General features: G+C 43.2%; 1 protein-coding gene across 8 annotated transcripts in view; it reads right to left on the bottom strand.

Annotated features, from left to right (window-relative positions):
* The window catches only part of EIF2AK4 (eukaryotic translation initiation factor 2 alpha kinase 4), a 98,203-nt gene extending 91,208 nt beyond the window's left edge, over window positions 1–6,995 (bottom strand). For 4 of the 8 annotated variants that reach the window (XR_005795763.1, XM_040492259.1, XM_040492260.1 and 1 more), the window contains exon 1: window positions 6,781–6,995. Coding sequence is in view for 3 of the 8 variants with exons in the window: in XM_040492259.1 (XP_040348193.1) it covers window positions 6,781–6,924 (144 nt within the window). In the remaining 5 variants the exon portion in view is untranslated. Of the gene's footprint in view, window positions 1–6,186; window positions 6,211–6,780 lie in introns of those variants that run through there. The other 4 variants (XM_040492261.1, XM_040492263.1, XM_040492262.1 and 1 more) reach the window with 3 other exon arrangements.
* Between the last annotated feature and the right edge of the window lie 3,618 nt (window positions 6,996–10,613).

The following is a 10,613-nucleotide window of genomic DNA, read 5'->3' as shown; positions in this document are numbered from 1 at the left end:
AAAAGAAAAGAAAAGAAAAGAAAAGAAAAGAAAAGAAAAGAAAAGAAAAGAAAGGAAGAAAGAAAGAAAATACATTTTTGCTCCCTATTATATATTCATTTCAGAAAACAGAGAATGCTTTAGTATCAAAAGTAGGAGGGGGTCAATTTATCTTATACTAATAAATCTTCACTTAAAAAAAAGAATATGGGGCCCCTGGGTGGCTCAGTCGATTAAGCATCCAACTTTGGCTCAGGTCATGATCTCACGGTTCCTAAGTTTGAGCCCCATGTCAGGCTCTCTGCTGTCAGTGCAGAGGCTGGAACCTGCTTCAGATTCTGTGTCTCCCTCTCTGCCTCTCCCCTGCTCGTGCTCTGTCTCTCTCTCTCTCTCAAAAATAAACAAACATCAAAAAAAAATTTTTTTTTAAGAATAAAAATAAAAAAATAAATCTTCACTTACACATTATTCTGCCTTTCATTTTCTAGCTTGGCTGTTGACCAGTGAAAATTTTATTTCAGAACAAACCAGTGAGAATATTGCTCTAACTCTGTATGACTAATAGCTTACAAGAGGCCAAAGAAATAGGTAAGAAAATGAGGGGAAATGCCACACTAACGGTTTTCTTAAAGTAAAATACTCAGCACCTGACAAGCCCAATGTAAGATGGGCAAGTCAAGATGTTATAATGCAAGCACACCACCCAGGAGTTAACAGCAGATCTTCTGTTTTTGAAGCAACAAAAGGAGAGTAGCCCTCTATAGCTTCAAGGAGCAAGAATTAGGTCAACGTAAGCAGAACTAAAATTATCAGCAAGCTGCGTAAGTAGAAACTACAAATGTAAACCAAAGGATAGGTCTTTCCTGGGCCCAGGGTGGAAATGAACTTTCAACACACAGACACGTACCCCATGAAGTGAGGTATCCCCGGACAGGTAAGAAAGCAGATCTGGTTTAACATTCCCTTTTGTCTTCATCAAGGAAGTGAAAAGTGTATGTCAGTGTAACTAGGCCTTACAGGAAATGGTACAGAGAGCCCTTCACTGTGCACCCAGAGTCACGGGAACAGGAAGCAACCTTCAGAAAAACGAGGCCGATTGGGGGATTACACAGGTTGAAGATACTCTTTACTAAAAGGAATGCTTCATAAAGCACAGCGAATCCAGTTACAGATTGCTGGCAAGCCTCAGGGGAGGAGGCCTCTGGGGCAGTACCTGAAGCACAAGGGGGAACAGCATATACAGAACTCTGGGGCCTAAAGAAGTTGTAAGCACCCTGCAGACCCTCCTGGCCTGGACCAGCCATACACCACGCAGGTCTAGTAGTGTTCCCGTTATTTCCACAACAGGACACCAAGCACAGCAGTGACAATGGCGGTGAGCCAGGTAATGCCAAAAACAAACTTTGAGGAAGAGGAAGGAGTTTTGTAACAAAGTGAAGAGACTCCTGGGTGCGTAGAGGTTGCAGAGCTTTACCAGGCGCACGAGCCCGGTGACGGGGGCTTGGATGAAGGAACAGACCGAGGCCACTGAGGAATGACATACTACTGGACAAAATCTACCAGCTTGTCTGGATCTGAGTACCCAGTAAAACTAGCTCCAAGAGCGGGGCACTGAGCTATCAGGTGTCCGCCACCCTTTTTTTTTTTTTTTTTTTTTTTTTTTTATTTTGAGAGAGACAGAGCACAGTGGGGAAAGGACAGATAGAGAGACGAGGGAGAATCCCAAGTAGGTTCTGCACTGTCAGTGCAGAGCCTGACATGGGGCTTGAACTCATGAACCGTGAGACAGGACTTGAGCCAAAATCAAGAATCCAGTTCCCCAAGTGACTGAGCCACCCAGGCACCCCCAGGTGTCTGCTACTTTCAAGGCCTTTATCTTTGGCTCACAATTTAACTGGATCAGAATAATATTCTTCTCCATAGGACATAAACTTCAGGGTATTTTCCAGCAGACTATTAATTGTTCCCCCAATATCTATTCTCTCCCTATTTCTTGGCAACAGAGCCCCTGATTTTTTAGTTGGATGCAATCCTTTGCAGCTAAGTGTGGCCATTGGGTTAATCTCTGGCTAATAAGATGAAAGAACTAACACAGGCAACTTCTTCATCCCTATCTCCTTCCTGCTGACTGGAATGCAGATATGATGGTTGGAGCTCAGGCAGCTATTTTGGACCATGAACAGCAATTTAGAAAAAGCCCTAGACCCCAGACTTCTGCGTGCAGCAAACTGAATTTTGTTAAGTTTTCTTTAACATGTAGCCAAAGTGAATCCTACCCAATACCGGCACATTGGGGGTGGGGGGGGGGGGAAGAACAGTCCAGGAAAAGTGACTTTAGACATAAGAACAGACTATTTTCCAGGCTTTCCTTGAGCAAACTGGGAGGCTTCTCAACATGAGAAGAGGCTTTTAGACAAGCTATGTTTAGGATATCAAGCATTAGCTCACATTAAAGCATTCAAGGAGTCCTGGAGCTGAACAGGGCTCCATTAAAAATGATGTAACAATCAGGATGTGCTGGGGAGGGGGTAGGGAGGGGATCCTTTGTGCATTTGAAAGATAAATGGTTATTAGAACAGTGTTGGTAAAGTTCTCTGACTTCACGTACACAAGGAAATAACAAATTCCTGGAATATCTGCGGACAAATAAAATAAGGGATAACCAAAAAAGTTTGAGAACACTAAGGAAGAGGAAAACACAATGCAGAACGTATCAGATACAAAATATATTAACTATAAAATATACATGAGAAAAAAACCAATTTGTTTCAAAGATTAAAATGCAAGTGAAATGAAAGCAGCATAAAAAGTAGCAATGGAAGCAACTATAAAATAGAAGTTGTATGTGCTTCTCCTTGGGATCCTGAAGCCAGATGCTCTCCACTGTTACAGAGGAGCCCACAGCCAATGCCCCCACACATCCCCTGCTGCTGAGTCTGATGTGCTTTTCTCTGGGCACTTCCTAACACTCAGGGCCAACAAAATAAACTGGTTTAAGAATGTGTCTCTTTTCTCCTCATTAAGATAAAAAAAACAAACAAACAAACAAAAAAAAACTTCTGCACAGTGAAGAAAACAATAATCAACAAAACTAAAAGGCAACTGAGGGCATGGGAGGCGATGTTTGCAAGTGACGTACCAGACAAAAGGTTGGTATCTAAAATAAACAAAGAATTTATCAAACTCAACACACAAAGAACAAATAATCCAGTGAAGAGATGAGCAAAACACATGAACAGACATTTTTCCAAGGAAGACATCCAGAATGCTAACAGACACATGAAAAGATGCTCAACATCAGTCAGGGAAATACAAATCAAAACCACAATGAGATACCACCTCTCACCTGTCAGAATGGCTAACATTAACAGCTCAGGAAACCACAGATGTTGGCAAGGATTTGGAGAAAGGGGAACCCTCTTGCATTGCTGGTGGGAATGCAAACTGGTGCATCCGCTCTGGAAAACAGTGTGGAGGTTCCTCAAAAAATTAAAAATAGAACTACCCTATGACCCAGCAATTGCACCACTAGGTATATATCCAAAGGATACAAATAGGTTGATTTGAAGGGGCACATGCACCCAAGGTTTATAGCAGCACTACTGACAATAGCCAGATAATGGAAAGAGCCCAAATGTCCATAGACTGATGAATGGATAAAGAAGCCTGATAAGGCAGCCTGCTTGGGATTCTCTCCCTCTCTCTGGCCTCCCTCCTCTCAAAAATAAATAAATAAAAACAAACAAATAAATAAAAACAAAGTCATGAAAGAATTAAAAGAAGGAGTCCCTGGATGGCTCAATTAGTTAAGTGTCCGATTTCAGCTCAGGTCATGATCTAGCGGTTAGTGAGTTCAAGCCCCCCATCAGGCTCTCTGCTGTCAGCTTGGAGCCCACTTCTTATCCTGTTTCCTTCACTCTGCCTCCTCCCTCAAAAATGTTTTAAACATAAAATAGCTGACAAATGAATAAGAAAAAAAAAATACATGAGGTGCTTGGCTGGCTCAGTCAGGTAAGTGTGTGACTCTTGATCTCAGGGTTCTGAGTTCGAGCCTCACACCGCACACAGAGACTACTAAAAAAATTAAAATAAAGTAAAATAAAATAAAATAGACAATACAGCAGGAAAAAAAAATGTTTCATCCACCTACTGGCAAAGATGAAAAAGCCTGATGTTCACAATATTGGCAAAAATGTAGGAAAACAAGGACTCTCGTATACTATTGGGAGGCCCAAGGACAGAAGCAAGCTTTTGGGAGGAAACTTTGCAATGGACAGACATCAGATTATAAATAAACAGACCTAGGGGCGCCTGGGTGGCTCAGTCGGTTAAGCGGCCGACTTCGGCTCAGGTCATGATCTCGCAGTCCGTGAGTTCAAGACCCGCATCGGGCTCTGTGCTGACAGCTCAGAGCCTGGAGCCTGTTTCAGATTCTGTGTCTCCCTCTCTCTGACCCTCCCCCGTTCATGCTCTCTGTCTGAAAAATAAAATAAACGTTAAAAAAATTAAAATAAATAAATAAATAAAATAAATAAACAGACCATTGCTGACATGGAAAATAAACCAAAATAATTAATAATAAACATGTAACTCTAGAGTAAATTAAATTTTAATCTAGTAGTATCTGATCTTTAGTATATAATTTTTAGCGTTCACTCCCAAAATGTTTACAAATGATATACATATGCTCGTAAACTGAAATCTACATAATAACACATCCCCCCCAAAAAGTTAAAGAAACCTGAAACTTATTCAGGTCAATAAATTCTGATCTGAATTTATTGGCAGCAAAATCGGCAGCAAATTGGCAGCCTGACATGATGAGGCTATTAAAAGCCTTTATTGATCCCAGTCAGTGTGAATAGCTGAACATTCACATTTCATTGTGTTTAATTCTGGATGCTGCCCCCCACCAGCCCCACACCAAGGTATGGAATGTGCACACAGGGAAGTGAACACAAACACTTCTGAATTTTTAAAACTAAGAGATCGCTAGCGTTTTCGAGAAAGGATTGTGGACCTGCGTAACCTCTCCGTGAAGACTGGCAAACAGCAGGTGATAATAAGTACTTGTTGAATGACTACACTTCTGCTTCTTGTTAATGGCCATCAGTTATTTGCCTGCAAGGCCTATGAAAGTATAGAGGCTATTCACCCTGGGCCAGGAGCCACAGACAGCTATCTGAATTCTTCTGCCAGCCTTTTATTGCTTTTGTTAGCTTTTGTTAATCTTCTTTCTTGTTACAAAGACCACCAACTGTAAATTCTGGGATTACTGATATCCCCATGTACAGCAGCACCTTTTCCTTTCATTTTTCTGCAGCCTTAGAACTTGATAATTAAGCGTGTATAAGTAAATAAAGTAGCTTGGAAGGGAAGTCTTACAGGCTTTGCCTGGAGTACAGCGGGTACACTTTGTAACTCCCATTTCGGCTGTTTAGTGGGCCTATGTCCTGATTCTCAGTGTTTAGAAAGAGAAGTTACCAGATTGCCAGAAAGTTATGTTTTTATTTTAGTATAAGGGGGATATTTACCTTTTTTACTACTTCAGGTTAAAAAAACTTGAAATTTAAGCACTAGAAAAGTAAGGTCCCTGGGGTGCCTGGGTGGCTCAGTTGATTAAGCATCTGATTTCGGCTCAGGTCATGATCTCAGGGTTCGTGAGTCTGAGCCTACACCAGGCTTGCAGAGGTCAGCAGAGCCTGCTTGGGATCCTCGGTCCCCCCCTCTCTGCCCCTCTCCCATTCACACCTGTGCTCCAGGCACTCTCTCTTTCTCTCCCAAAAATAAACAAACATTTAAAAAAGAAAAAAAGAAAAGTCCGCTCTCTGAGGACCGGAGGTTTGATCTGTTTTGCCCTGGGCTGTTTCCCTGATGGCTGGAATAATAAATATTTAATGAAGGAAGAAGCCCTTGGGGAGAGAGGGAGAAGGTTTGGCTCTGAAAGCTACAAAGAAGATCCTGTTTGTTGAGGAAATCCTGGATGTGTCCATAAGACAGATGTGAAATGCAGGAATTACAGGCAGATGAAGGAAGGTCCTGCTTGTTAAATGACAATACTCAGAGATAATTCTCCAAAATTGGGGGAAAAACCATCAGGGTCAGCGTATAATAAGCCTTTACTCCATGACAGAAAGGGAAATAATATTTTAAACCAAATGTCATTTAAAAGGTCTAACTCAGCGCACTCCTTTGCACTCTCCTTACCGCCAAGGTGAATATATTCTATATACTCTCTGGTAAGTTCCTTCAAGGAAGTTCCTCCACCTCCGAAAACAGAGAGGACACCTGGGGAGTACAGTGGGGTATAACACGACTTATAGTTTTGAACACAAGGGAAGGTAAGACTTAAAGAGAATTCTGACTGGGGGGATCCGTAAGGTCTGTGAAAGTCGCCCAAAGCGTTCTCAGAACAAAGTTGCAATCATCTCTATGATACGCTGTTGTATCAAATTCAAGGGCTTGGGCGGGGGGGAGGACAAGGCTGGAAAGAGACAGAGATGTTACGGGGTGTCAGTGGAAATGAGAAGTAGTGTCAGGTAAGGGAGAGGAGTCCACCTGGAGACAAGGCTGTGAAAGAATTCGGCCCAGGTGGGGGTTCCGGAGACCAGCCAAACGGCTGCGGGTGCAAGGACCAAAAGTAAGCGTGGGTGGAATCGGGAGAGACTAAACGACTGAAGAATCCCAAAAAGGGCCTGTGGCTCGGCCTCGGCAAGGCCGGGCCTGGCCTAGCCAGGGGAAGTCACAAGAAAAGGCTGGGCCGCAACACGCCAGCACCGCCCGGGCCAGCCACGTTCCTACCGATCTGCACGCGTCGGGCCGCAGGTCCTGGAAGTCGGCGCCGTAGATGGCCTCCAGAGCCTGCAGCTCGTGCTCCTGCCGCTGCGGGTAGCTCTCCAGCGGTTCGTCCGGGCCGCGCCCAGGGCCCCCACGGCCCCCAGCCATGGCGACGCGGAGGCCCAGGCCGGGCAGCCGTGCGGTGGCGGTGGTGGGCCCGGGGCGGGCTCCGGGGCTGGGCTGGGCTCTCCAGACTGGCCGTGGGCGGGGCTCGGCGCCGGGGGCGGGGCCCCGCCGGGGACAGGCCCTGGGGCGGAGCGAAGCTCCCCAAATTGCCTCCAGCGGCGGGAGGAGCTCCAGCAAGGGAGCCAGGGAACAATGGGCGGGATACGGCTTTGCATCGGTATATTGCGGGAGAACTAGAGCAAAGGAATCTGCAGGAACGTGAGAAGTTAAATCAGTGAGAATGGAATGATAAGGGCAAATATTTTCACGAAATAAGTCTCTTTAACAGAAATGCCTCGGGCTTCTTTACGTTAGCACAGGTAGTGACAAGAAACTCAAAAGGGCAGACTTTGATGAATTTTCAAGGCACTTAGGGTCTAACCTTGAACCTTCCCAGGAGACTACTAGGAGTAAAGATCGTGACCTCTACTTCCCGTCTCCCCAGCTTCGTGCCCCCAGAGTCAACCCCTTAACGATGGATTCAACATCCCGTGCATGTCCTGTCCCTACATTCCCATCTTTAAGAATCTCCGGAACCACCTTGCAATTTCAATTGAAAAATTCCTTTCCCTCAGGCATCTTCATGAGCTACGGTCCCCTGAAGAGAATTATGTCCGATGGCCAGTTTACTTAATGTGAACCTAGGGGGTCTTTCTGTTATATCCTGCCTCCAATCATATTTTTTCAAGTTTATAAAATAAACTACCTACCTAGACGTTGTCATGGCACTTCATTTTCAGTTACCTACTAATGCAGCGCGTCAATTAAGAATAATCATAGGGGCGCCTGGGTGGCTTGGTCGGTTGAGCGTCCGACTTCGGCTCAAGTCGTGATCTCGCAATCCGTGAGTTCAGCCCCGCGTCGGGCTCTCTGCTGACAGCTCAGAGCCTGGAGCCTGTTTCCGATTCTGTGTCTCCCTCTCTCTGTGACCCTCCCCCTTTCATGCTCTGTCTCTCTCTGTCTCAAAAATAAATAAAAACGTTTAAAAAAATTTAAAAAAAAAAGAACTATCATATTGGGGACACCTGAGTGGCTCAGTTGGTTGCCCTTCCAACTTCAACTCAGGTCATTGTCTCACGGTTCCTAGGTTCCAGACCCCCCTTGGGCTCCTTGCCCCCCCTTGAGAGGCCTGGAGCCTACTTTGGATTCTGTGTCTCTTCCCCCACCCCCGCCCTTTCGGCCCCTCCCCCACTCGTGCTTTGTCTCTCTCAAAAATAAATACACATCTTTTAAAAAATTAAAAATAAAAAACAATAATCATATTACTGGGACACCTGGGTGGCTCAGCTGGTTAAGCGCTGGACTTTGGCTAAGGTCAGGATCTCATGGTTCCTGGATTCAAGCCCTTGTCGGGCTCTGGGCTGATAGCTTAGAGCCCAGAGCCTGCTTGGGATTCTGTATCATCTTCTTCTTCTTCTTCTTCTTCTTCTTCTTCTTCTTCTTCTTCTTCTTCTTCTTCTTCCTCTCTCTCTCTCTCTCTCTCTCTCTCAAAAATGAATAAACATTAAAAAAAATAATCGTATTACCTCAAGTTAGATTTCAGGTCTCAGTGACACTTCTTTATCTACCTTTCCTACCCCTGTACTGTTTGCTAAATAATGATTGCTTAAGTATCTTGCTGTCATTTATCATTCAATTCTGGCCCAGATAACACCCTTATCTGGCTCAGATAATGTGATAACACAAATGTGATCCTTCGACCCAAGGCTTCTTCAAACCATCTTTTCCTTCTGTCCCTTGGGATTTGTTTCCCGCCCCCCCCCCCCCCCAGTGTTGTCTAGGTAAATGGTGCCACCCTGCCCACCTTGGGCCAAGCCAACAAAGAGGGATTCTGCATTCCTTTTCTTTCAACTTTCACATCCAGGTAGTCCATTTCTTCAGTCTGTCCACTTTATTCCCTCCCATTACCACTAACTTAGTTCAAGCCACTATCACCTCTTCCTTGGATGATTTCAACAGCTCAAAAAACAGTCACTGTCGGGGCACCTGGGTGGCGCAGTCGGTTAGGCGTCCGACTTCAGCCAGGTCACAATCTCACGGTCCGTGAGTTCGAGCCCCGCGTCAGGCTCTGGGCTGATGGCTCAGAGCCTGGAGCCTGGTTCCGATTCTGTGTCTCCCTCTCTCTCTGCCCCTCCCCCGTTCATGCTCTGTCTCTCTCTGTCCCAAAAATAAATAAACGTTGAAAAAAAAAATAAAAAAAAACAAAAACAAAACAAAACAGTCACTGTTTTTCATTCTTGCCCCACTTGACATTTTTTCCTATTGTATCCAGAGTAATGTTTCTAAATCACAAATATGATACCACTACAATCTTTACAATCCTTCAATTTCTCCATTGGTGTTTCATTTAAAAACTCTCAAATTATGGAAAATTTGAAACATATATCAAAGTAGAAGAAATATTATAATAAACCCTCCTGTACTCATCACCCAGCTTCAACAATGATAGATGTCTTGCCAGTCTTATTTCATTTGTCACCTTCCATTCCACCTCCCTGAGGATTGAATCTCAAAGAAAATCTCAAACATCATTTTTTTAAATAAATACTTAGGTACGTATCTCTAATATGCAAAGACTTTTTACAAACATAATGTCATCCTTACAGATTAAAAATGTAACAATTGTTTAACATCCTTTAATACCCATCTATGTTCAAAATTCTCTATTTGTCTAAAATTAGAATCTGTACTGGATGATGGACCTATAAATGACATAATCAAAGCAATCAGCAAAATTTGAGGGGGGATGGTGTGTGTAGATTAAATGGCAGGAGTATGTTAGTGTTCATTTCCTGACATTAGTTGTACTCTGGTCACTTAGAAAAATGCCCTTGTTACTAGGAAATTTCCACTGCAGCCTTAATGGGTAATAGGAATATGCAGTTAGCTCTCAAACGATTCAGAAAATAGAGGGAGAAATGATGATGTCACATGCAGAATATGGACTATTGGGGAATTCAGTAAAAGGATATATGAAAGTTCTTTGAACGATTCTTGTAACTTTTATGTAAGTTTGAAGATATTTCAAAGTTGAAATTTCACAATAAAAGAAACTGACAAACTGTTTTCCAAAGTGGTTGTACCATTTTAAATTCCCACCAGTTTAGGAGAGTTCTAGGTATTTTACATCCTTGCTAGTAATCGGTATTGTCAGTCTTTTATATTTTAAACCTTGTAGTGCTCGCTTCGGCAGCACATATACTAAAATATTAAACCTTGTAATAGGTGTGTAGTAATAATTCACTGGGTCTTAATTTACATTTTCCTAATGACTAATGATGTTGAGCATTTGTTCTTGTGCTCATTTAGCATTTATATTTTTGGTCCGTTCAAATCTTCTGCCCATTTTATTTATTTATTTATTTATTTATTTATTTATTTATTTGTCTGCTTAAATTTACTTATTTAAGTAGACTCCATGCCCAGCAGGGAACCCAATATGGGGCTTGAGCCCAAGACTTTGAGCTCAAGACCCGAGCTGAGATCAAGAGTTAGATGCTTAACTTGACTGAGTCAGCCAGGTGTTCCTCTTCTGCTCATTTCAAAACTTGAGTTACTTGTTTTCTTATCATTTTGTTTTGAGAATCCCTTATATATTCTCAAAGTAAGTCCTTTCTCAGATGTATGATTTA

This window comes from Herpailurus yagouaroundi, unplaced genomic scaffold (genome assembly GCF_014898765.1).
Source record: "Herpailurus yagouaroundi ecotype Mexico unplaced genomic scaffold, PumYag 184, whole genome shotgun sequence".
In the NCBI taxonomy this organism is placed as follows: domain Eukaryota; kingdom Metazoa; phylum Chordata; class Mammalia; order Carnivora; family Felidae; genus Herpailurus; species Herpailurus yagouaroundi.
Note: the sequence above shows the minus strand (reverse complement) of the source record. Positions and strands in the feature narration are given on the sequence as shown.